At 41.8% G+C, this 27,700-nt stretch overlaps 1 protein-coding gene across 2 annotated transcripts in view; it reads right to left on the bottom strand.

Annotated features, from left to right (window-relative positions):
* The window catches only part of ZNF385B (zinc finger protein 385B), a 367,474-nt gene extending 344,817 nt beyond the window's left edge, over positions 1-22,657 (bottom strand). For both annotated transcript variants that reach the window (XM_080669117.1, XM_080669112.1), the window contains exons 1-2: positions 22,312-22,657; positions 958-1,103 (exon numbers count right to left, since the gene is read on the bottom strand). In XM_080669117.1, the coding sequence (XP_080525243.1) occupies positions 958-994 (37 nt within the window). In that variant the 5' untranslated portion in view covers positions 995-1,103; positions 22,312-22,657. The remainder of the gene's footprint in view (positions 1-957; positions 1,104-22,311) is intronic.
* Between the last annotated feature and the right edge of the window lie 5,043 nt (positions 22,658-27,700).

Raw genomic sequence — 27,700 nt, 5'->3', positions numbered from 1 at the left:
ATTTTGACATAATGTTCTCTGAACACTATGTAAAGGAGTTTGGGTTGTCTATGCACAAAAGTGAATCACAGAAGTTCTTTGATCAGAGCAATGCCATGATTACATTTTTGTTCAGAAAGATTTCTATGGTAGCATTGGGGTGTTCAGATTAGAAGAGGAAAACAATGAAATCTAGGAGACCATTTAGAAAGCCATTACAACAATCCAAGAGAGAGATCAATTCAGTATTGTCATTCTGTGGCTTATACTTTTAAAAATCCCTGGTGCCTAATATTTTGTGATATATAAGGCCAAATACGAAATTTGTTCCTTCAGTTTTGAAGTTTCTATATTCTCTCACTGATTCCTTTTGCTTCTTTACCTCCCAGGACCAATCATTCATTGAGTCCTAGTGAGTCTAACTTCTACCTTTCCTCTCATTTCTGCCAGTGTTTGATAAAAGCCACATTTACTAGTATAACACAGACCAGCATTTCATAAATTATGTGCAAACTGTTCTGGGGGATTCCATGAAAAATACAAGACTTCTGGTCAAATATTTTGGGCAAGTCCTGGGATAAACACATTTGAATTATTTGCTTATATGGCTTGTGAAGTCCTAGAGAGGGGTTCCTCCTTTCATAAAAAATCTGGTGACATCTTCATACACAACGGTATACCACAAAATATAGATAGCAAAATGCTGGCATGGATAAACTATGGTTGTCCTGGCATTTCTGTAAAACTTCAGTTAGGCGGCTGACTTTTTTTGTGTTTATTGCCCCCAGGAAATAGATTACATAGCGCAAAGCAAGGAAAAGGGTAATCAATTCTTGCAGTTTGAGTTTCAAACATTAAGGGAGCGCATGGGCAACAGACTGAAGAATATGAGTAAGAGCAAAGCTTCCTACATTCAGGCTAGATAAAAGGAAGGGAGAGGGGAATAGTCAAAGGGTAAGTGAGAGAGTTTCAACTTACGTGGGTACCTGAAAAGGGGACCCAGGTCCCAGCCCATTCACCAGCTCTGTGCTGAGCCATGATGGAGGAAGAGGTAACAGAAACTCCAGAAGATTTGGTGGAGCTAAGAACCAAGGGAATCCGTGCCTTCCTGGGAAGATGGAGCCCTGAGAAAAAAAAACAAGACTGTAAATAAAATGGCTAAAATATAATTTCATATCTATGTTGGGATTTTTCAACCTCAGTAATATTAACATTTTGGTTCCAATAATTCTTTGTTGTAGAGACTGCCCTGCGCATTGTAGGTTGTTTATCAGCATCCCTGGCTTCTATCTACTAGATGACAGTAACATAATTGCCACTCCCAGTTGGGACAACCAAAAATGTTTCTAGACATTGCCAAATGTCCTGGGGGGTAAAATTCCAGTTGAGAACCACTGGTCTGGGTAGATAGAGTCCTGTCTCAAAGAGTTTCTACCAGGTGCAGTACAGGTTGTGAGTACCTAAATGAATCATTCTGGAGGATCCAGAGCATAGACAATGTACTAGAACATGAATAAAGAAAAATAAATGCAATGGCCATGGATGCTAGAGAGGACTGATCATTCCCAAGGACAAAATGGTGCACTCCCCCAGATGCCTCCACATTATAGCTGTGCTGGTTAAGATCAGAGATACTGAAGCATACTAGGAGTCAGGCTATCTAAGTTCAAATCCCAGCTCTAACCATTAAGAGCTTTTTGACTTTGACAAATCACTCAACTTTCTGAGACTCAGTTTCCTTGTCTGCAAGATGAAGATAAGAGCATATATCACACAGGGTTGCTATAGTAATTAAATGTGTTAAAATTTGTAAACTTCCTGCTCTTTACCATGAAGTTTTGAATGAGTTGTGCTTCTTACCATGTTTATAAACATGCCCTGGAATTAAATCTAAGTCAGAGAAGAGTGTGACCCTGGATTGTAACTAAATTTCTACCATCAAATCCAATGAGGCTCACAGTAGAAACTAAAATTCATAGTTGGTCTCTCTGCATCCAGTCTAACATTCTCTGTCTCCACCCTTCAATGTATCTTCATACCACCATTGGTCATCATATTAAACTTCCAATCTAATCAGACAATGGGTTTACCATTATCCATAGTTATGGTCACACAGAGATGCTTCAATAATTCAAGGCTGTGTGGAGGACATGGCATGAGGATCCAATGGGTTTCTGTAGGAGATTTTATATAAAAATTTTATGTGCTCCTAAGATATGTTTGAAACTCATTGGCCTACTAGATGGAGATTCCACCAGATGGCAGCCAAGGCCACCCATGAGTAGCCCTTCCCCATCCATCCAGCTGCTCATCAACACAACCCCATGATCCAGCTGGAGACAGTCACTGGTACACAGTACATGTGCCATTAACTTCATAGTTTTGCACATGCTATTTCATTTGCTTGGAATATGTTTCTCTATCCTACAGAGGGGATCTTTTGCTGTGAAACATGCTCAAATTTGCATTTTTGAAAGAAATGCATGACAGGAGGACTTTTGAGACTTTGGTACTGGGTCGGGGGCAGGGGGCTGCTTCATGTGCTATAGGACTCTTAACCAAGGCTGGGGTCCCTATGTAAAATGCATAGCTTCTCTAGATGATCACATTCCCCCACAAAGTTCTGCCACAGCACTGGGGCACTCCAAAGAAGCAGACCATTGGATCCACTAACCTTACAAAATCAAGCTCTTTTTCTGTTCTTTCATATTTCCCTGCTTCCCCTTCGCATAAGTCCCTATTACTCTTCCCTTCCAGGATATAGTCCCCTCAAGGGGCCTTCAGAACACCAAAGCCAACCTCATTTCTAATATATAGGCAACTTCTGCTTTCATCTCTACAATGCAACTCTCCCCTGAGGCACAAGGAGCACAGAGGCCTGGCTGCCTGACGCAAAGGGCAAGAAAACGCACATCTAGAGTGAAACACCACTGTGTCACAGTGACTCAGCATTCCACCTGTGTGTGCATCTCAGTGCATCACAACTTGTTTCTTTATACTTTTCTAAAATAAGTTTAGAATAGTTTTTTTGGTCAGAAAAATATACTATTAAAAGAAAAATCCAATTGGTACACACATCTATGTTGCAGCACCATCATGCAAGTTAATCTATAACATAGGTAGGTGACAAAAAGCAGTGCCTTGCCCAGTAGCTGCCTTCTCCCTTTTGCAAACTTTCAACCTGTTCCCTTGGTGATGAAAAATACTGCTATTACCTTGGAGGGTCCCCATTCATTGCCTTCATTCGTGCAGTTCAATGCCACAACCCATCAGATCACCTCCTCCTCTGACCCGTTTGGCAGCCAGTCTCAGGACTGCTGCTGGTTTCCCACCTGTCAAACCCAATCTATCTTCAACACAGAAGCAGGGCCTGGAGAGTGGACTGAGCAGAGACAACGAAGGCACACTGGGTTCACCCTGGATTTGATTGACTTTGAAAGGAGAAGGAGTGCTAATAATATGGAAAACTCACTAGCAGGGACTTGCTTCCTGGCTTTGCAAGAGTTTGGCTAGAAGTGGGCTTCCAGCCTGGAAGATAACAACCCCATACAGTCAACAGCTTTTGTAGTTTTCCCAGCTACAAGGATTCCTTTAACCCTAGCAAAGGGGAGCAAGGTAGCATCCATTTTGAACAATTCTGTGTAGTGTGCCCATACTTCTTGTGATGGCAGATTGGTCCAAAGAAGATACCTAATACAAGATAACCAATTAGATAGAATGGGGTATATGCCTGCATAGCCTCCTGGAAAATGGAAACCAATGAAATTGCCTCTCCCATTGCCTAGTTGTAACCTAAGGTAAGGCATTTAACCTTGCTTGGTCTATTTCTTCATATGTAGAAAGAACAGTTGAACTAAAGATGTATAAATTTTCTTTTTGCTCTTATATTACGGTTTTCATGATGAAAGGTGGGTTATAGAGTCAGTAAGGCCTGGGTTCAAAATCATGGTGTGTCAGTCACTAGTCTTATAACCAAAAAAAGTTCCTCAGCTTCTTAAGCATCAGTTTAATCATTGTAAAACATAGTTGATAATAGTACCTACCTGGTTATTAAATGATATAATACATGCTAAGTATTTAAAACACAACTACACAGTAAAGCAGCCTATGTCCTCTAGTTACTATTGTTATTGTTGCTATTTCTATATGAAACATAATTTATATTTTTTAAAGGAAAAACACCAACCAATGTGAAAAACACCATAATTGTTCAGTCAAATGAACTTTGAATAAGACCAAGTCATTTGGCTCAACATTAGTGCAAAGAGCTGGGGAGAAGAAGAACAAAGAATCAATATTACTCTCCAGACATGTGAAAATGTATAGGATATTTAATTATGACCCAAGGAAAAAAGCTAACACTATTTATCTCCAGCTCTATCACAGAACTTAAATAAAAATTTAGTAACAAATGGTATTACAAACAGCATTAGGTAAAATCATAACTCTCTAATGGATGATAAGATTTATAAGCTACTCAACTTGGAGAACCATGCTGAAGACTTATTTTTTCCATTGTATTTCTTTGTAAACTTGTCTTGATGACATATACAATATCAATGTAGCTGGGATATTCCTTCCTTCTTAGGTCAAAAGCATAATGCTCACTACTGCAACACCATATAAGATTATCTCAGATCCAATTGATTTTCTCACTCCAAAAATGACCCTAACACCCCTAAAGGTGGTAATGTTTTAAAACTCTCAGAATAAACTAGGTTGTCTATTGAGAATATTTTTCTCTACATAAATGGTACACTCCAGCAGCAACTTATTGACACAGATTTACTTATATATGTAGCCTTATCCCAGTTGAGGTCTTTGGTGAATCACATGATCTGACAGAGTACAAATGCAATGAATTGAAAAAAGGTAAAAGCATATAAGACAAGTAAGTGAGAAAAAATAATACTAAAAGAACCAGTGCTGCATAATGTGGTGTAACATAATGGCAGCCTGCAGAGATGGAAAATCTCAGCAATAGATGAGCTGCAGTTGGTGAAGGAAGTTGACCCAGGGTACTTCAGCCAAAACGAAAATGTCATTCCACCTGTAAAACTGAAAGCAAGTGCCACAGAAATCAACAGGGACATGAATCAAAGATAAAGTCATCATACAAAGGGCATGTTGCATCTGCCTCTCATATAAAAAACTGTATGGATCACATGCATCATATATTTCACATGTACAGACTGGCACTCTTGTTCCATTTTCTGAGCTTGTATGGGCAAAGCAACATGTGCACAAATGACCCTTCCATATGGTCACACCAGGAAACTGACAAGAGTTTCCCTATTTGGGGGATCGTGGAGACTCCGAAGGAAGGGAAGGACTAAGTCATCCATTATCATTTACAACTTGATGTCAGATGCCCTAGAATCCAGAGTATGTTTAGGTGGTCCTAAATATCTCTGAACAAAATAAATCACTATCATCTGTCCCATTCAGTTATGTTGGCACTATCAAAAGTTGTCATGTTGTGTGGCTGGCAGGACTTCTTCAAAGCCAACTGGTTCTTTTGCAAGATGATGAGAGAAAAAGGGAACATGTCAAATATTCTCTTCTTAGACAATATTCTCTCCACTGACATACTTGCATATGATAGTGACTGAATGCATACTTTTAGTTGACTGTGCAAAGTCACCTTCTTGGAGAAGTTAATGACTATCAGATTAGTAATTAAAGCATATTTATATCCCATACTTGGTGTTATTCAGTTACTTTTATAATTACATTTTAAAGCCATATTCTTTTAAAACATCTAGAATGACTATTTTCAGAATTTGGAACTTAGTGTGTCCAACAACTTCAGCATCCTGAAGTCGTTTCAGAAACAGAAGCACAAGATTTAATTTAAATCGTTCTAATCACTCAGATGTCTAATCAGATATGTTGCTCCCTTGTCCTGTTCAAGTGGGATTTGGATGACATAGGTGGTTATATTAGAAGGCTGTTTAACCAGAAATGAACTAATAGACTTTAACTGACATAAGCATTCCCTATCCTGCTTATCTATACGTGTGGCTCTAAGTAACCTCTCAAAATATTTTGGAGAGGGGGAGTAACGCTCTGCTTTATTTCACCTATAAAGTCCAGGAAGTTTCCCTTTACAGATCGGCCTCTCTGTGAGCTGAAAGGGCTGGCCACGTGCCGAAAGTAGAGAGGGACTTTTAGTGGAGAGTGATGGCTCCACCTCATTACTGTCCTCAGACTTCAATGTGCACATGCAACACCTCGAGGTTTAAAATGGAGATTCAGATTCAGCAGGTCTGAGGTGAGGCCCAAGATTCTGCATTCCCAACAAGCATTCAAGTGACGCTGATGCTGCCATTTGGATGCACTGACCTTGGGAGCTAGGAACCCCCTCCTTGGGGAGACCCCAGTTCTGCTCTGCCACTACTGGGCTGTGCCACTCTGGGCTCATTAGGTAACTTGTCAGTGCTTTATTTTCCCCTGTAAAACAAGGTAAGGCATGGAGGCTCTTAACAAATTCAGGGAGTTGGAAATAATGTGAATAGATAAATTCAGATGAAAGCATTTTAAAAAAATTAAAGGAGCTACTCAGTTAAGAGTCTTTAAAATCACTGAAGGACATAAAGATAACTCTTTCCCTGAAACCAGCAAACTAGATGCTGTTGCTTCTGCTGTCATTTTTGTGTCACACTGAGCATGCTAGTCTTACATTCTCCATCAAACGGCTGCTCTAGGTGCCTGCCCTCTGGCCAAGCTGCAGCTGATCAGCTGGCCTTCTACACAAAGTAATTTCTGAGTGGCCCCTGGTCTATACTCTGTGGGGTAGCACAATCCTCTTGATAACTCTTCTTCCAAAGACCCAGGTTCATTGACATAATCTTAAGACAATAATTATTAAATTAATTGTAGGAAGGATGAGAGGACAATTTTCCATGCCTGTATAATTCATAATTTATAGAATTTTCTCTCTTAAAATTCACCTACTGATGCTTATTTTGCACATGGTAAAGGTGAGAGCCAGTAAAAATAAATTCCTTCCCCACCCTAGCCAGTGTGGCTCAGTAGAAAGAGTGTCAGCCTGCAGACTGAAGGGTCTCGGTCCTAGTTCAATTCCTGTCAAGGGCACATGCCCAGGTTGTGGGCTCAATCCCCAGTAGGGAGCATGCAGGAAGCAGCCAGTCAATGATTCTCTCTTATCATTGATGTTTCTATCTCTCTCTCCCTTTCCCTTCCTCTCTGAAATCAATAAAAATATATTTTTTAAAAATAAATTAAATAAAAGTAAGTTGCTTCCCCAATATCATAAAAATAATTAAGCTTGGAGATAGGCATGCAAACAACGTATTTAACTTCCAGTGCAGTTGAGTATGATTGACTCTACTCCACCTTGGAGAATATTTCCCTAAACTCTTCTTTATTCCCAAGCTCCTGGAAGTCACCTGCAGCCATTCTTGGTTAAGTGTCAGCAGATGGTGGCAGTGCCATTGGACCAAAGCAATGTTAAAGCAGAGAAAGGGAGAAAAGCCACAGGAGCGACGAAGAAGCATTCCTCATGGGAGGGACTGGAACACAGAGCCATGTGGCTTCAGTAGCAGGTCACTCCTCTGACCCCTCTGAGGAGATTCAGGAGAGAATAACGGAAATATTGGGTCACAGAGGTACTCCAGAGATGCTGCTGTCTGTCTTCATCCATTTTAAATAGAACATATATTTTCAAGTAAAGACAACAAATAAGCCACCCTGTAAGTAGAGTAACTGCTGGCCATATAATTAGGAACAGCTTGGATCCAGGGTCCTTGATGGTATCCGGCTCTAGAAAGAAGCGTGGAAGCAGTAGAGTGTGCCAGGAGGCGAGATCTGGACCAAGGAGGAGGTATTGCACATGAAAGGAGCCAGCCAGGATGCAGCCTGATTAGCTGTAAAAAAAAAGTGGTCATGGGTACCAAGCAAAGAATGAATTATGGAGTTGTGTGGAGAGAAATGGGCTTGGGGCAGATTTATTATGCCCCATTTCCACTCTGCTAGCAGGCTGCACAGAGTCTCAGAGGTGCAGATCTACTCAGAATGGAAATTTCACATCCAGGGACGCTATCTCAAATAATCTAATTTGGTGAGATGAGAAAATCATATCTCATAAAACTATCATCCCCTTTCGAAAGCCCATATAAAAGTTCACAGGCTGTTGAGGCATCTAGCCATAGCACAAACTTCTGTTATTGGCCATATGGAAACAACGGACTTACAGATAAAATTATTTTCATAAGAAATGGTACTCACTTGGTATGTGCAGTGTGTTCTTTACAACCTGAACTTCATAAATTTTTATAAGGTGTTTGTTTATTGTCAGGCTCAGGAGCTGCTATGTCACCATTACTCAGTCACAGCTTTTTCAAACAAAGGAATCTTAATCTGTGTGTGATACATTATATAGTACTAGAGGCTGGTGCACGAAATTGGTGCATGGGTGAGGTCCCTAGGCCTGGCCGGCGATCAGGGCCAATCAGGTTTCCCGCCTCTCTGCTTCCTCCTTCCCTGCTCCCTCAGTACCCCGCCACCACTGCTGGTCACCTGCCATGTTCTGTGCTGCCTCTGGTGATCAGCACACCTCATAGCGAGCGATCGAACTCCCGGTCAAACTCCCGAGGGGACAATTTGCATAATGGCCTTTTATTATATAGGATTAAGATAGATGACCCCACACCTACTTCTAGTGTCTCCTCCATAACATTTTGTGCAAATCTATAATAATAAAAGCATCATATGCTACTTAGACTGGACATTCCGGATGTCCTTCTGGATTAAGCCATGGTGGTGGGGGCCAAGGCAGAGGCAGTTAGGGGCGATCAGTCAGGCAAGCGAGCAGTTAGGGGTGATCAGGGAGGCAGGTGAGTGGTTAGGGGTGATCAGGTAGGCAGGGGAGCAGTTAGGGGCGATCAGGAGGCAGGCAAGTGGTTAGGGGTGATGAGGCAGGGAGGCAAAGTGGTTAGGGGAGATCAGGCAGGCAGGCAGGAGCCAGCAATCAGGGATTGCAAGAAGGATGTCCAACTGCCAGTTTAGGCTCGATCCCAGAATCGGGCCTAAACTGGCAGTTGGACATCCCCCAAGGAGTCCCAGATTGTGAGAGGGTACAGGCTGGGCTGAGGAACGCCCCCTACTCCATGCACGAATTTTATGCACCGGGCCTCTAGTGTTAAAATAAATATATTCAGTCACTGAAATGGTTTGCCCTTTTGGCCATTGTACATGTAGGAGCAGAATGCCTCCCCAGGAGATAATATAGGAGATAGTAATGTCAGACCTTAAGGATCTTCTCAAGAGAAAATTACCTGTTTTCTTATGTCTCCCCTTCCTACTGCCACTCCTCAAATTATTTTATCAATAATGCCAAGGGAACAGATTGTAGTGATCAGCCAAGTTGAGTTTCTACTCAATGTTGGAATTCCTTCTGTCTTGTTTTTGGTGGCTGATCCTCTCATATGTCACATACTTGCACTTGGAGCAAGCATGAAACTTCAAGGCCATTACTGGATGCTTTGAATCATTAGAAAGCTCTCTCTTGTATCTAGTTGAAATCTGCCTCCCTAAGGTCCCACCCACTGAATCTGGTCATGCCAGTTGGAACTTCAGAAAGGTGAATCTACTTCTTTGTCCACATGTCATCCCTTCACGTCCTTGCAGGCAGCTGCCATGTCTGTTCAAAGCCATCTTATCCTGCACCAGATGGTGAGACACGTGCCTTGTCCAGTTGCTAAAGGTGGTTAAGAAATGACAGCACAGAGGTTGGAAGCTTGTGTCTTTCTTCATTCTGGGCCGCTTATAGTGGCATCATCCAGTGCTGAAATCATGCCCCTAGTGCACACTTTCTCATGGTCAGAATAACAAACACAAAGAAGTGGGCTAGACTGAGAGGGCTTTGAAGCGCTACAACCTACCCAACTAAGCACAGCCCCAGAGGCTATTGCAAATCCGGCCTGTGGAAGGCCTCTCAAACAAGCCCCATTACTAGCCCTCTGATGCTAATAGTTCAGATGCTGCCTTTTAAACTATTTCCTAATGTTTTAAAAACTTGCCGTGTGACCAGTAATTTTCTTTTGAGAAGATCCATAAGGTCTGACATTGCTATCTCCTATATGATCTCCTATATGCATAATTCACTCTCACATTTAATTTGGTTGGTGACAAGACTTTTCAGGTAGATATACCTTTTTTTTTTTTTTTTAATCCTCACCTGAGGATATTTCCATTGATTTTAAAAGAGGGAACTGGAGAGAGAATATGAGACAGAGAGAAACATCAGCTGGTTGCCTACCGTACCTGGCCTGACCAGAAATCAAACCCAGAATGTAGGTAGGTGCCCTGACTGAGAATTGAACCTGCAACCTTTTGGTGTACAGGACGATGCTCCAACCCACTGAGCCACACCAGCCAGGGCAGGTAGGTATACCTTTTTCCCAATCACCCACTTTCACCCACCCCTGCTCCCTTCAGTTACTAGTGAGCTTTCCTTATAGTTGAGAAAAGGAGTTGACATTGAGGAGGGCTGAGTCAGGCTGAATGTAGAGTTCGGTCATAACATGACCTTGCAATGAGGAGATACTAAACTGTCAACTTTTATGCCACCTTACCCTCAATCACTTTCTGAGGTTTCCTTGATAACTAAGGGTTCTTTAACAAGAGAGAATGCTATTGCTGGATTTTAAAATTAACCACAATAGAGTATTTATCATTATTTTATGTAGCTTCACTGAAACATTGCATAATTTGTGTTTTTAAATGGGTCCATTGAAGTACATACTCTGGAGACTCAGAACTGTTACACATACACAGTAAACAACTGTTCTTGCTACAATTCTTGATAATTCAAAAACACGATTTCAAGAAATCAAATATTTCCAAAGATCAGGTTGCCTTTTTCCCATGCAAGCCAAGAGCACATTGTACTGTTCGTTTTCCAATGCAGTGTAAGAGGAAGACAACAGATCTGGGAACTTGTGAAATTCTTGACAAATTTAAACCTTGCTTATGTAAGCTATACACAGCGAGGCAAGAAATACTTCAGGGATTTGAAAGGACTTAAATGGGGTCTCGCTGCCAGGACAGCAGCAGTTTGAATATGAGCCATCACATCTGTCCATTTGGCATGGTCCTTTGAGTCTCTAGTTGGCAGCTGTGGAAAAGGGACAACAGAAAGAGACCAGAGAGAAAGGAGCTTGTGCTTCTCACCATAAAACCACAAGGACAGGAGAAATGGCTGTTCTCAGGATGCAGAGAATGAAGAAGCCTGGAGATGTGAGAGGGAAGAGACACTGCTGACATTCAGTAGCCATGGTGGTCTCTGTACCACCCATATGGTCACTGCCATCAATGTGGCTACCAGAACCACTGGGGTTGTCTGAAGCTGTGAGACATGTAGGCAAAGGCAATGCTCCACACAGCACTGGCCAGAGAACTTCTCTGAGATACCATCATCATCTGGGGAGCCAGAGAAGAATTCTGGCTCCAATACCATACCTCCCACCACTTCCCTTTAGACTTTGTAGGGTTAGGTTTGGGCCCTGGAATCTGAGGTCACAGGGATCCTGAGGGAGGTGGCAGGTAGCCCACATTGCCATGGACAACCATGGTGGACTAAATCCTGTGGGCAAAGGCCAGGGGTAGTCAGTGAAAGAGCAGTCAGGTTCATTAGAATTCACACTGGACAGGCTCCACAGGGTGACTCTGAGCAGCTAAAGGAAGGAATGTCCTGTGGTTTTACAACATGGAAGAACTGAGGCTGAGATCTTTTACTGGTCTTCTATGATGAACCACAGTAATTCTGATACGTATCCCAAGTTGAGAGCTAGTGCTAATTTAGAGAATGAGCACTCATTTCCAAGTGTGGTCTGTGAATCAACTGAGGTAATTATAAAATATTTAGATAAAATGTTTACATTACTGGGTCCTAACTTTGACCTGGTTAGTCAGAAATTTTAAGGGTGAATTCCAGGAAACTGCATTTCTTTGTGTAAGCTCCCCAGGGATTCTCTTAGATAATCTAGGAAGTCCAAGCATCACTAGAAACATTTGTAGAGCCACCCTAGTGACTACATGGATGAGACACAAGGGGAAGGCTATACAAAAAAAGGAACAAGCCCAACCGGTATGGCTCAATGGTTGAGCATCGACCTATGAACCAGGAGGTCAGGGTTTGATTCCCTGTCAGGGCATATGCCTGGAGTGTGAGCTCAATCCCCAGTAGGGGGCGTGCAGGAGGCAGCGGATCAATGATTCTCATTATCGATGTTTCTATCTCTCTTTCCCCCTCCCTTCCTCTCTGAAATAAATAAAAATATATTTTTTAAAGGAACAAGACTAATACTTCAGCTTCCACCTTCTGTGTAGGGATGACTTTATTCCTGTGGAAGTGGGATTGATGATTAAGAACCATACATGAAGCAATTAGGTATATATGGACTTAAACTCTTTGATGATTCTGCATGAATTATGCTTTTTTCTTGCTAATTATTTTCGCCTAAATTCTAACTTAGAAAATCCAATTCAAGTATTAAAATAATTTCTTTGAACCCAGGAGGATTCAAGTAATTATTCTATTGCAATTCAGGTGCCTAAGAGGAGACTATCCTTGAATGAGCCCACCCTGGTTACACACACCATAGTTATATAAGCTGGCTCCTATACCTGAGTCACTCTCTGATATGGGTCATTTTCAAACTTTCCAGATTTACACATGCCTGCCAAGTTCATAAAGCACATTCATGCAGAAGCTACATTTTTAAGTTACTTTTAAAGACCACTTGGTCTTTCCAAAAATCCTAGAGCCCAGGTTATTGGTTTTGTTATTAAAAATTTGTCAGTGTTTCAGATGGTTACAAATTTTCAAGAGGCCTTGCAGTGCTTACAATTCCACACCTCTATTCTCCCTTTCATTTCATTTTTCTCCTAAAGTAAACAAGGAAAAGTAGATGAGAAAAACATAATAAAAAATACAAAGTAAGTGTCAAACTGAAGGCTCAAAAATCTGAGTTGCAAACGTTCTCTTGGCAAAGAAATCAGTGTCCCTAGAAGGTAACAGATATTAATTATTAAACTACATAACGTCTATTAATGGCTATTTTATGACTACTATAGGTACCAAGAACTTGGTTAATTGTGTTATGTGTATTATCTCATGTTACTTGACAATAATCCCATGAAAAATTCACTCCTACTGGGAAGCTAAGACACAGAGAGTTTGATTAACTTGATCAAAGTCACACAGCAATAAGTGGAAAAAGTAGAATTTGCATCCATGAAGTCCAACTCCAGAGCCTGAACTCAACCATTAGGCTATACCAGTGGTCAGCAAACTCATTAGTCAACAGAGCGGCAAACAGCGGCTCACGACCCGCATGTGGCTCACGAGCCGCTGTTTGCCAACCATTGGGCTATACTAATTCCACCTACATTAATACAACTCATGCAGAGAATGAGATGTGTTTTATCATCAGCATTTCCAGATATTATTTAAGACTTTGTGCAATGACCAATTTATTTAAATAAAAATATTTCATATGTATAAAATCAAAATGCCTGGATTTATATACAAGTAAGTTTATTTGTGTGGCAGGATATTAAGAAGTTAGGAAAATTCCTTGGCAAGTGGAATGGGGATATTGAGACAGACAGCTTATTTAAACTGGCCTCATCCAGCACCCTAACTCACCTGCCTTCTTCTCCCTTGCACAACCACTCCCTTAAGCATTAAGCCTTTGGGACAGTGAGGTTCTGATCAGCATCAAATAATCTTAAGAACAAATCCTCAGTCTGTTCACCACAGAGACAGAGTTTTGGTCAAACTAGAGATAACATCTAGGCCTCAGCTGTTGTTTCAGCTCCAGGTCCAGAAAAGCAACAAAACCAGACAAAGTGACACTGCCATGGCTGACATCAGAATCAGATGCAATGACCAATGACCCCCTAGTGTCAACCAATCAATAGAGACCACAACACTGATGAATCAGCATATTAAAGGACACATCTGGAAAGCGGATGAATTATCCTCCCCTGAGATCTCCTCTAAAATTTCTGCCTTTAGAAAACATAAAAACTCTTAAGACCAAGGACCCAGTATAGGCTCTCTCTCTAACATGCCCACACTTTCTTTCTTTAGGTGTGTATCTTTGTTTTCTTTCTCCTAAGCTCTAAGAGTCCCATGAGACTTGCAACCAGGGGAGCAGTGGGCAGTGGCAGCTTGTCCCGGGCTAACTCCCTGAACCTGTCTCCAAGAGCCCTTCTTTTGCCTCTGTAAGTTATTTCCTGAGTCCATGCAGCCCAGGTGGCTCACTTCTTCTGCCTTGTGACACTCTTTCTAAAAGGCCCAAAGCAGCCCACTGGGATCTTCTCTTTAAGTGTACTTCTGCTTTGCATGCTAAATAAACTTCCTCTTGCACTAGAGTTCTTAGCTCTGAATTCTTTCTTTGCTGAACTCGAGAACTGAGAGCTGACATCACTGGTAACATTTATACATAAACAATGACATTTTATACTTTGTATTCTTATGCTTGGCATTATATTTTTCATAACATATAGGTAATACCTCTCCCAAATTCTATGAGGAAAAGTTTTTCCATATCTAAAGTATCAAATCTAGGTCCTGGCCAGGTATCTCAGCTGGTTAGAGCATGATCCCGATACACCATGGTTGCAGGTTCAATCCACAATCAGGGCACATACAAGAATCAACCAATGAAAGCATAAATAAATGAAACAACATACTGATGTCTCTCTCTCTCTCTCTCTCTGTCTCTCTCTCTCTCTAATCAATTAAAAAAAAAAAAGTATCAAATCTAAGGACATCACCCAGTCCACCCAATTTCTATGTGAACTTTAAATTCTAGTATTAATATCAGAAGTTTTCTACCCCTTACTTGTAATGTTTAATCTGCCTAGGCTCAAATTTAAATATTATAAATTCTCTGAATCTTATTTTTCTAATTTATCAATAAGGATTTTGCATAAAGATCCCTTTTAACACTAAAGACAATGATTTTATTTGACTGCATAGTAGTCATTTCTATATCCCTAAGTAGTATTTCAGAGGAATAACAACCTATTAAGCCTGAGATAAACTGACCAAGAGTCCAGGCCTTTAGACTCCGAAAACCTTATGTAATAGAGTAACAATCAGACTGACCTCTCTAACCAATAAACATCAAATATCACAGATCTCTGTGGAATTTTACACAATTTTAACATGAGTATATTAAAGCTAAGATTTAAAAGAATTGGCAAATTAACTCTCACAATGGGCCTCTTCTTAGTGTAGCTCAAAAGTTCTTTTTAAAAGTTCATAACATCTGCCAAAACCGGTTTGGCTCAGTGGATAGAGCGTCAGCCTGCGGACTGAAGGGTCCCGGGTTCGATTCCGGTCAAGGGCATGTAACTTGGTTGCGGGCACATCCCCAGTAGGAGGTGTGCAAGAGGCAGCTGATCAATGTTTCTCTCTCATCGATGTTTCTGACTATCTATCCTTCTTACTTCCTCTCTGTAAAAAAATCAATAAAATATATAAAAATAATAATAAAAGTTCATAACATCTTCTTAATTGTGTTGCTAAAAAGAATACATCACAATATGGAAAAATAAACTTTAGTTAGGATTTAATTGAAAAGAGTAAATAATGCAGAAATGAAATGAAACATTTTATTCCAAGAGAAAAGGATGCGAACTGTAGTCCTTTCACATGTAAAGGACATCAGCATAACAACTGCTGATATTCATGCCAGGCCTAGAGAAATTAATAAGCACTCTTGTTATTTATTTTCAGATGCATACGTAAAAAAGGAATGTGGGCCTTCAGTTAATATTGCTTATGTCCATTTATTCAATCTTTGCTTTGCTGATATAAGGATACCATAATAGCATAATGGCTATTCCAGAATCTCAGCCAAAAAGAGAAGAAAAAGTTGATTAGTTTTAGTCTGCATAGCACAGAATATCTGTGTGTGTGCTTTTTTTAAAAAAAAAAATTCCAGCTCCCATTATAAAGTAAAAATGTAAACGTGTGGCACATTCATATTTATTTCCAAAATAAAATGCTCTCTTAGACCCGTGAATTTCAAGTCTTTCTATTTGTTGGTGACAGAACTGTCTTTATTAAAGAGCTAGTTATTTTTCATGACGTGGATATAAAAGCCTGGTCATCTTTTTGTATCAGTTTATAAGTATTTTAATCCGTCTCTGCTATTTATGAGATCATAGAGTTGATGTGGCACCAAAAGTATCAAAACTATAAGGGTGATTGCTTTTTATTAATATATCCACCTTCTGTATTTTTTCACTGACTTGCAAAAAATATGCTCATAAATTTTTTTTCAAACTGATTATACTATGCTAAATATGTTAAAGGTGACCAGGGGGTGATGAGAGTGTTAACTGGACTAAGATAAGATGACCCTTACATGATTGAGGGATATAAATTGCAATAGTGTGATTATCATGATAAACAACCACTACTCTCACTTAAACAACCAGATGTACACAGCACCCCACTGCTGGGTCTTACAAATTCCTCATACCAAGTCAACCCATTTCACATATCAAGGAATCGAGACCCAAAGAAGTTAAGTAACCTCCCTAAGCTCTCAAAGCTGGTAAGGAGCAAAGCCAGGGTTTGACTCAACACATGCTATGTTCCTAACCACCAGTCCACACTCTCTTTACAGACCAGATGCTGTAGTTCTCCACCCGGGCTGGAAATTAGAATCATTTGGGGAGATTTAAAAAAATTCTGATAAATCATTCCCTCGAGATGAGCTAAGAATATCACTATTTTTTTAAAGCTCCTGAGAGAATTTTAGCGTGAATCTAGGGTTGAAAGCAACTGGATTAATGAACGCCAAGGATGGTGCTTTTGGTTTTTTGGGTTTTTTTAAAAATATGAGTCTTTCTCCAAGTAGTGGGAGAACAACCAAAGCTCCGACTGTTTATCTAGAACAGAAACACTAGATGGGGGCATCCATCCACCTACATCATCAGACCGTTCTTGTTTTTTTCCCAGTCTGCCCTTTCTGCCCCACATGAAGATCCCACCTGGCATCTTAGTGCTGAAGTAGACCCAGGAAACTGCAATCCACACCCTATAGCCACAAGTGAGGAGCCCAGGGAAGAAGCAGCTTTGCCCAGTGTCCCCCAGCAGCAGTAAAGGCAGAATGAGAGCTGGAGTCTCCTGCGCCCTATTTCACTGCTCCTTTCACAGAAAAGTTTTGGAAGCAGTAGGCAAACAGTTGGGGCAAGCAGTCAGCCAAGGCATCTGGAGAGAATGTCAAGCACCAGAGAGAGCAAAAGAAAGAAAAGGTCCTAACAGGATGAGAAAGGAGAACAGCCACAATCTGAAACTGACTGACAGGTAAATGAGAAGGGATATATAATAAAGCAATAAACTGGCCAGAGAGCAATAGAGAGAACTGGCCATTGCAATGCTGTATCAGCAACACAAGGGGAAAATACAAGAGAATCGCCACACTTTCCATTCAGCCTCGGGAAGCATGCTGAAGCCTAAAGTACTTCCAAAATAGAAAGTATATCAAAGCAAACACTGACTGGAGAAAAATCACCAAACAGAGGTAAGGGCTGCCAGAAACTCCCAAACCTATGAAGTAGCATCTACTATCATTGCCATTCAAAGTGGAGTTCTTGGATCAGCTATGCCAACGTCACCCAGAAACTTGTTAGAAATGCAGTATCTGGGTGCTTCATCCCTAACCTTCTGAACCAAGATCTGCATTTTAATAAGATCCCCTCATGATTAAGATGCATAAACAATTTTAAGAAGCCCTGGCTCTACTCTACGAACCAAAATGAGGAATTAAAACAAAGAGCTATTACAGGCAGAGATGGGAACTGGAGAACTAAGTAGAAGTCAATCTAATGAAATTATTTGTTAGTGCTCCACGATATGCCAGGCCCCGAGCTGGGTATTTTAGGTAATAGATGCTCGAGGTCAGGGGTGGTTGGCATCGTCCCTTTAGGGGAGAATGCAGAACGCACATATATATGAGGAAGACCATGATGTGCTCCAAGAGGAAGTCAAGCAAAACAGTTTGGAAGAGCAAAAACTGAATTCCAAATAAGATCAGAAAGTGTACAGCAATTGCACTGACTCTCTAACAGGCAGAAATGGTTATGGGAAAGTGGGAGGCCCTGTTTCAGGCCAAGGGAACAGCATAAGCAAAGATGCAGAACTCACAGGCCTGCTGGGTGTTAAAGGAACATTGCCTTCAGCCTAGAGCAGTGTTTTCTGAATTGTTTCAAGCAGACTCAGGAGTCTGTGATGATGCCTCAGAGACTACTAATAGGTTTCCTCTAATCATCCATAAGGGTAGGGAGTGGAAGCTGATGAGATTGCTGGGGCCCCATTTCAACCACACAAGATTTTTTTTTTTTTTAATTTGTATTGATTTCAGAAAGGAACATCAATGATGAGAGAGAATCTTTGACTGGCTGCCTCCTGCACACCCTCACACTGGGGATTGAGCCCACAACCTGGGCATGTGACTTCCTGGTACACAGGTGAACGCTCAACCACTGAGCCATGCTGGCCGGGCACACAAGATCATATTTTAACAGTGGATTCCACCATTGACAAAATTTGAAACATGTCACTGTACCAATACCTAGGTACTTCTAAAATGATTACCTATAGCTGTGCCTGGCTTGTAGCAGGCACTCAAATATCCATTGAATAAATTAACAAATGAATTAATGAATCTATGAGATCAAAGTAAAAAATGTGGAGCTACTGTGGGTCCGGACTGCAAAGGGTCTGAAACATCAGAGGAGATGTGTGTATGGCTTTTGGTTGGGCATGGGGAAAAGTTCATTAGACAGTGACTAAAGTTAGCTCTGCTTTAAGAAGCTTATTCTGCAAACCAAGTGTAAATGGTTCAGGGGTCCTCAAACTTTTTAAACAGGGGGCCAGTTCACTGTCCCTCAGACCGTTGGAGGGCCGGACTATAGTTTAAAAAAAAACTATGAACAAATTCCTATGCGCACTGTGGGCCCGAGACGAGTCGGCTGCTAAGCAGGACAGGCAGCGGCACCCGGTGGGCCGGATAAATGTCCTCGGCGGGCCGTAGTTTGAGGACACCTGGAATGGACTGGAAATGAGAGAGAATGCAGGTGGGAAACTAGTCAGGAAGACATCATGGTAGTCTTTAAAAAGAGATAAGAAGAGTCTGAACAAAGTCATCACCATCACCAAGGGAATAAAAAGATGGGAGAACAGGCATCATGAAGCATCATGGAAATGGAGTCTCTGGGATTTACCTGTGCATTGTATGTGGAAACCAAAGATATTGAGAAGGCTCTGGGTGACAGGGAAAAATACAGAAATTAACAGTCACCCCTCTACATGGAAGGAGAAAGATGCTGATTAGACTTTAGATCTATTAGAATTGAAGCATCTGAGAGTAATATAAAAGCCATCTCATAGGTAGTTCAAAATGTCAACATGAAATTTAGGAGGGAAAGTAGAGATAAGGAGGTTACTTTAGGAAAACAATCTAGCGCTAATAAAAGGACACCACAGAACCAAAAGCAAAAAGGAGATCATCTATAAAACTAAGGGGATCAAGAGAAATATACAGTACTAAGAAAATGAAAAAGAAAAGGCAGGCTAAAAAGACCATGTTGAGACACAGGGGGAACAGAGACAGGAGCAGGGGAGGTGACAAAATAGACATAGTGAAATGATGGGTTTGGGGGAGGAGGGCTGTCACAATGAAGTCCTCGAAGCAAATGAAAAGCAGTGGGAAAGTGGGACAAACGATCATTGTTCTTTAAATCTTTGAAGACATAGGATCTTATAGAAACAGGAGACAATCAGTTTTGCTCTTTACTTCTGTTACAGGTGTTCACAAATAAGTCACACCTATGAGAAGGAAAACAATTGCTTGTATTTTTAATATTAATTATTGCTAAAAATCAAGCGATAATATCTTCAAATTCAGCTGGCAGAAAAAAAATCTAAAGGGTGGGGGGTGCGCAGTTCAAGGATTTAATCAGAGAAACTCCACACAGCATTGTTCTATAGAGACATCTCCCCTTTGAGAGTTGTGTTTGTTCTGCAGGATTTTTATTTTCTGTCTGAGCCAGGTCACTAGTCTAAGAAAAAAGATTCTGAGAACACTTGATATACTTTGATAGATCCTCATATAATAGTTATACTTCGTATAGGTTTTCTCCAACTGCTCTTGGGTCTTACTAATTGGCTATATTTGGGTGACAAGTACTAATGTCAGTTCCTTCTCTGGTTTGACTGTAGAGGACACACCACTCTTGGTTTCCTTTCTACCTCAGTTCAAGGATACATTGGATGGTGGGCACACAGTGCAATAACAGATCTTGTATCATAGAAATGTACACTTGGAACCTATGTGATCCTATTAAATAATATCACCCCAATACATTTAATAAAAAATAAAAAATTAATTAATTAACTATGTGATGGGGAAGATGCTTAAGAGATTGAATGTTTTTTTAAAAAAAGAAATTAAATAATTGAAAAATTAAAAAAGAATACATTAAGTTCACAGTTCTATTTTTGCTCTGGGAATCTGTTTATTGGTCAAGTGCTGTAAAGTTCAAATTTTTACTCCTATAGCTGCTATTTAGTGGTAATAATCTATAAAAAGATTATTACTTAGGTAATGTAAAATAATAGAATGCAAACAAATTATATAAGGAATGATACTGAAAAGTATTTATATCTCTAGGATGATTCCAGAGAGGTAATTTTTCCTTTGTTAGGAGGATTCACCTTCTCAAAAGAATTTTACTACAAATGCAAGAGAGGTCAAGGAGAGATACAAAAATAGCTCTTTGATTTGTGGTTTTCATTCCAAGCTTCCTCCAATCACTTTTGGAAATGAGGAGGAACGTAAATTATAAATCCACAAATATTTGATTTATGGGAATATAGAATCTGAACTACAACCCACACTTTGCCCAAATAAGCATTTTCCACCTTAAAACCCTCAAGCAACAACAGAACTTGCAATGCAGTGTTTGCATTCTCAGGGCATTTATCTAATAGAGGGAATGGGTGGTGCATACTCACTGCACGTATGGCTTCAAAATAAGATGAAAGGACTGTGAAAAGCAGTGAAACCAGGCCCAGGAAATTCTTTCAAGCCAAAACCTTGAACTTTATCTAAGATGTAGCTTATTGACTTTATGAAAAGCCTTCTTTTTAATTTGATAAGTGCATTTCCTACTGCTTCATGCATTGTTCTGAAGCTGCCAGTTTCCAAGCTTCAGACGAGACTCCATAAAGCAAATGTTTTATTTCTTCTTTCTGAGCATCTTTTGCTACATCTTAACAAAGTTTGCATTCATCCTGGTGTGGTGCTCCTGAGCAAAGCAAAACCAAAAAGACCTGCAAACCACACCTCTGCGTGAAAACGACATTGGCTAAGCCATGAACTTGAGAGCATTCCAAAACTGTGTTTCTTTTGTACCCATGGGGGCTGAGGGCTTGGTGGCAATTTATTTTCCTTGAAGAATCTTAACACTCCCCATCCAGGTTCACCATAGAAAATGTTTGTCCTCCAGAGCCTGGGAAAGCATTCCGGAAAGCGTGGTCCTGCCAGCTCCCCCCACCGGCCCCCGCAAATAACAGTGTCCAAACAGATGGTCCTCCCCTCCCCTTCTCCTTGTCCCTTCCGCAGCCCCACAGTGTCCTCCCATTCTGCGCGGACACCTTCACCCCGCTCTGTAGCCCGGACCCCCCTCAGGGATCCCAGCAAGCCGCAAACTTTGGGACCTTTTTTCTGCCTCTCAGCCCCCCGTTTCACCTTCAACCAGCTGCAGAGCTCTCTTGGGACCCCAAGCTTCTTCGACTGCTACCTTCCTCCCTCACCTCCTTCCCCCCAATACCCATTTATCCTGAGAATGAAGAGAGAGCAGCCCCAAACTTCCCAGCCCAGGCGGCGGAGGCACTGCGGCTAACCACAGAGGGGCACTCTCCTTGCCCTCTTCCCTTCTCCACCCTCCCCTCCGTCCTGAGGAATCGGAGCCCAGGAGCCCACACGGGAGATGCCTCCACTCCTGGCTTCCAGGACCTCCTCCTAACTCCAGGGGCTCGCAGGAACCTCACCCCACACAGCCCTGGCTAGTGGCAGCTGGGCATCCCCCTCTACAAGTGGGACCGCGGGACAAGTGGGAACTCCATCGAGAGGGGGGCTGCGCGCCATTCCCTGGGGCGGCGCCCAGGTGCGGGCTCAGCCCGAGAGGGCGGGCGGGCGGGCGCGGGGCGGGAAGGCGGCGCCGGTGCGCGAGGCGCCGGGCTGGGCTGGGCTGGGCTGGGCGCCCGGAGCTTACCTCGGAGCGCGGGCCGCTGGCGCCGGGGGCAGTGGTTGCCCCGCCGGGGAGCTGTTGCTCACGCTGGCGGCTGCGGCGGTCCCGCCGGGGCTGCTCTGGGGCTCCGCGCAGACGCTTTCCCGCGATCTGCAGCAGCCGGGGCGGTGGCGGAGGCGGCGGTGGCGACAGCAGGGGCGACAGCTCGGCCCGGCGCGGTCCCGAACAGTCCAACTCTTGCGGGCGCCGGGCAGAGGCGCCCAACCGCGGCCCCCGCGCTGAGCGCCTGCGCGCCCGGCCTCGCCCAGGTGAGGGGCGTGAGCCCGCAGCGGCGGGGCGCGCCCGGCGGGGGTTGCGCTCCGCCCGGCCCGCTGGCCTGGCCGAGGACCCCGGGGTGACACTCGCCAACGCCACTCCCGCGCGCCGAAGCTGGCGACGGTTTATCAGACAGGACTTGGGAGGCTCACACGCTATGGCGAATGAGGCGGGACCGCTCGGGGGCTCGTTGACACTGCAGAGTCTCCCGCAGCATCGCCGCCTCTAAATCCCGCCTTTCCAGGCGTGCGCGCACAGCCGGGGAGCCGAGGCTCGTCCCGACCGGGTCCTCGCGGGCTCCGGCCTCGGGACTCCGGTCTCTGATAAAATTCTTGGCAAAGGCAGCGGGCTCCAAACCCGGGTGCCAGGCGGCGCGGTGGGGCGGATCTTTCAAATATTAGGCAAGCCAGAGTGAAACTCTCTCCTTGGAGATCCTCAGACCGACTATTTGTTTTTCCTCTTTAACGGGCTCTGGGCTGGAGGATCACACGGAACAGCCTGGGCATTTTTGGCGGAGCCAGGCAGGCCCACGGCGCGGAAGGCATCGCAGCCTCGCTGAGGATCTGAAGGACTCGTGTGCGGGGGGCTCCAGCTCTCCGGATTTCTTTCCCGTGTTTATTTAAGTTTTCAAAACGAAAACATGTCATCGGCTACCCTGATGTAGGGCATCTTCTGAAAACAGTACAAAACATAGCCAGGTGCTGAGTTCTGAAAGGAAGAGCGCTTGGAAAGAAAACATTTAAGGGGAAAGGAAAAATAATTTTAGAAGAGCGGTTTTCTGAGATTACTTCTTTGGCTGGAGAAGTGCAAGAGTAATAAAGGACAAGAGAGCTGTGTTAGCAGAGATTTTTTTTTTTTTGACCAGATGACTTTATAATATTATTCTTTGGTTTTCTTCTGAGATGATTGACACTAACACCATCAATAATTAATCCAGCAGCTGTTAATGTCTTGGCATAATCGTCCAGAGTAAATATCTTAGCGTCCAGCCAGAGCCAATGCTGCTCTCCAGGGTGGGCTTGAGATCTGACAAACACACATGCACACCATCCTGGAGCTTTCAGGAAAGAGCAGTTTCATTACTCACCTTGGAATGTAGGGTTGTTGCAGGCACCCGCACACCTGAGCTACAAGATGAGAAGGAGCAGTAATCTGACCGTTTTTATATTTTCAGAATTTTAAATATTTGCACGCCCAGGTAGGCATTCTCACTCATTACTAAGGGCTGACACTCATTGGTATGTTTATTCTTCAAACTGTACCCTGTTTGAAATTGCTGCAGGAAGCAAGCACCAAAATTAAATCATCCCCCAGGAGAACACGAGCTATGATAGATGGCTTAAGTTGTCATTTATAAAAATTATAGTCTTAAGGTCTCTTGCCATCAGTAAAGGTTATTTTGAAAAGAAGTCTTTCATGAGTCCCTGAAGGTCAGTGAGGTGGGGTTCTGGCGGACTAGGACAGGCAGGAAATTCCAGAAGCGAAAGCCTTCCATGAGAAAAACACCCAGCTTCCAGCGCCCTGCACTTCAGAGTTGGGAACAGGGTGGTTGCTACTGAGCTCAGATAAGTATTTGGTATTTCCAGATACCCCAGGTCCAGAGTACCTGAGAGGGGCCCTTAAAGCATCAAGTCAACACCTTGGATTGCACTTGGAGGCAAATGAGTAACCTCCGCGGAGTGGAACACCTGTGAGAAGTGTTCCCTGTGGCTTGCACAATTTAGCAGCATGTGCATTTTTTATGTCCTGCAAAGTACAACTATATCCCTCTATCCGCCCTGTCTATTTTTAATCACCTATGGGTAGAGAATAACTTGAGGGCTGCTTTTCTAACAACAGCTGAAAGAAGCATTAAATACATGCAGACAACTCCCAATTTCCCCCCTGTGACATAACTAAGAACTGTGCCTCATGTCCTCGGCCAAGGCAAGATTGCTAGTAAGGCCTCTGGAAGCCCAAGCACAGAAGCAGTCTCGGTGCCTCCCTTCTAAATGCACTTCAACATGGATTCAACATTAAACTAAAAACCACAAGATTCAAATATATAGGAAAAACAGCTTCTCTTTAGGTTTTCTGATTGCAAATATGTGTCTATTGGATAACTTGGCATTGCCTGTGTCTTTCCAGTGCTATCTAATGTAGGGGATTCTAGCCCTCCCACCACCATTTTCCTAGAACCGTTATTGCTCATTCCTGGAAATAACAGAGTAAACCAACTTTGAGAATTGTTAGCCTTAAGTGAGGAGCTTTGGGAAGGCTGTCAGGTTACCAACACAGAGGTCCCGAAACATGGAGAAGGAACATAGCAGACAGGGATTAATTTAAGCCTTTTCCTACTGTTTGTGTTTATGAGGTGTGTGGTGCATTGGTTCCTAAACACTGATTATCATCGACAGACAAACTGCTTTTAACTGTGTCCATAAATTCAGTTTTCAGTGGATAAAGAACTTGGTGATAACAAGAACAGTGTTAACAAATCTGAAGACTTGCTAAATCAGTTTTACTCAATAAGAAATGGGTAAGAGCTTACACAGTAAGATGCTATGAACAAGGCATTATAGACTTTTAGATTGCTCTGCAGCCATCAGCAACTCTCAGGTAGCGAGGCCGGAGGCTATATTTTGAAAACACTCTTAACATGGAAGAAAACTAGGAACTAGGAATAGAATACTCAAATTCCAATTTCAGCTGTCAATTTTAAGCCTAGAGACCTCAATTTTTTTTTTTCATTTGTAAGACAGGACTAATTCTATCAGCATTGTCTCAATGCACTACAGTAATAGTCAAAAGACATGGCAGATGAAACATTTTGGAAACCAGGTATATAGGAATATCGGTACCATTGGTTGATAATTGTCCTGCTCATATTTGGCTTTTTTCCATTGCTTTTGAGATATCTTGCAAACTTTTCCTCAGTGTCTTAATAGCTCGTCTTCAGTTCTCCAATAATTTCCACTACAAATCTTTCCTGATCACTACTTTCGAATGGCTCCAACGTCATGTAATGAGGAAAGCATGAGTTCTAGTTAGATGAGCAGGACTTGAGCTCTGACTTAGCATTTGCTCACTTGCTGCTGAATGATATTCTTCATTCCCTCTAAACTTCAGTTTCCTCATCTGTAATATGGGAAATAAATATCCCATCTTCATAGGTTTAACACAAGGACCACAGCAAAGGGGAAAATATTTTGCAAATAGTGAAAGATCTGACAAATAATTTAACAACCACTTGGGAAGTAAATAGGAAGTCTAGCTCAATATTGGGCAATAAGGTCTAAAGTGTCTTAGAAATACAAAAATATTTATATATGGACGTTTCACAGCAACTTAGAACTAGGTGGAAGATAGCATAAGATTTTTTTCAATAAGCTACTAAATTATATTTGTTTAAAAGGGGGCATGAATATTACAAATATCAGAAAATCTTCTATTTTAACCATCACATATTATGAGAATTAATGAATCAAGTGTTTTAGTGATATTTGTTCTTAAAAGCCCCAACTCAGGTTTAGCTAAAATTTTTATATTTGCTCAAAACCACTGATATTATTGTAAGGATGTCTGCCTGCTGAAAATGGGTAGCAATGAATTGGAACACAATGTTGAAGGGGTTTTTCAGATCGGTTAATTTTCATTATTATTTTCTCATAAGTGTGATGAGAAAATAATGAGATAGATCTTTAAGGCTAATGAGTTGGTTTTATACAGAAATCTCACCTAGAATTTGACCCAGACATTTATGTCTAAAAAATCAATATGAAAAAGTATAGGAAGTTTTAAATGGAAATCTTAAGGTTATTTCTGAGTTATCAATTAGTGTTCTACCTCTGTCTCACTTTTAAACCTAACTCTATTATCTTTTAAATCTGCCTGGAGTATTTGCCTTTGGAAGAAGAAGGGATACAAAGCACACTGCTAAATCACAGGCTTACTTGAGGAGCTATGCTAAACTTTTTTCTCCCTGTCTTAGGGGATTGTTTTTTATGTGAATCACTAGTGTTCTATGAAAAAGAATTGTCCTCTTGGCCTACACTTATTTTTTAACTGGAGATTGAATTTCCTTTTATCTTCCTATCTAATTTGAACACTTTTAGCAGAGAAGGGCCATGTATGTATATTCTTTGCACACTAATATGTATCTTCCCTTTTTGCAATGAGCACATTATGGTTTCTTCATTTTAAAACTAATTATTTAGGTATTTTTCCCAAGTGTGACCAAGATCTGTTTGTTTTCACCCTTTCCTCAAAATTTTATGTTCTTGAGATCTAGTGGAATGGGTGCTTTGCTGTGACATTGTGCCCCCTTTCCAAAACCATAATATTCTATGTGTCCAGAGATGATTAATAATGTAAAAATATTCCTTCTAGAACCTAACTACGGCTTTGCAGTAATAACAGTGTTCTCTTCTTATGCATCTATTTTTTGAAACTTAATCCAACACTGCCTTGGGCCCCAAGATGAGGGTTGCACCGACTTCACAATACCTCCAAATCCTTTCCTGATTAAATTGCAAGGTGGTTACCCTGGTTAGCACATATTCCTGTCAGGCACTTTGCTCTGAGATAGACATAAAATAATTAATCTTCTTTGAACTACATTTGCTGTTTTCACTTTCTCCCACATTTTGTAAATCTGAAGGTGTGGCAACACTCCTTTCGAAAACAGGGTCCTTCCGTTGGCATTTAACGCACAACTGCCTGATAACTGGGAAAGCTTCGAATGACTAAAACCTTTTGATTTAAAGCTGTATTTTGAAAAATAGATTTACATTTTTACCTATGTCATCATTTTAGATAAATTACTAATGTTGAACTTAGTGTGCTGAATGACTTTCAAAAACCCCCAGTGTCTGAATAGCCAACACTTAGCCCTTCTTGAAGAAAACTATTCCACATACTCTACTCAAGCATGTCCAACTCCATGGCACCTTGTCTCATTTTATTGTTAGGAATCCATGAGGGAGAAAAAGTTAATACCATTTTACAGATGGGGATATGCCCAGGGTCACACACTGGCAGAGCTAAAATTCTAATTTAAGCTCTTTTTATGCTGCTTCTTAAGGTTAATCAAGAGGATCGATTAGACTATAAGTTCCAC

Source organism: Plecotus auritus (genome assembly GCF_963455305.1).
Source record: "Plecotus auritus genome assembly, chromosome: 5".
In the NCBI taxonomy this organism is placed as follows: domain Eukaryota; kingdom Metazoa; phylum Chordata; class Mammalia; order Chiroptera; family Vespertilionidae; genus Plecotus; species Plecotus auritus.
This window is presented reverse-complemented; position numbering and strand designations above follow the sequence as displayed.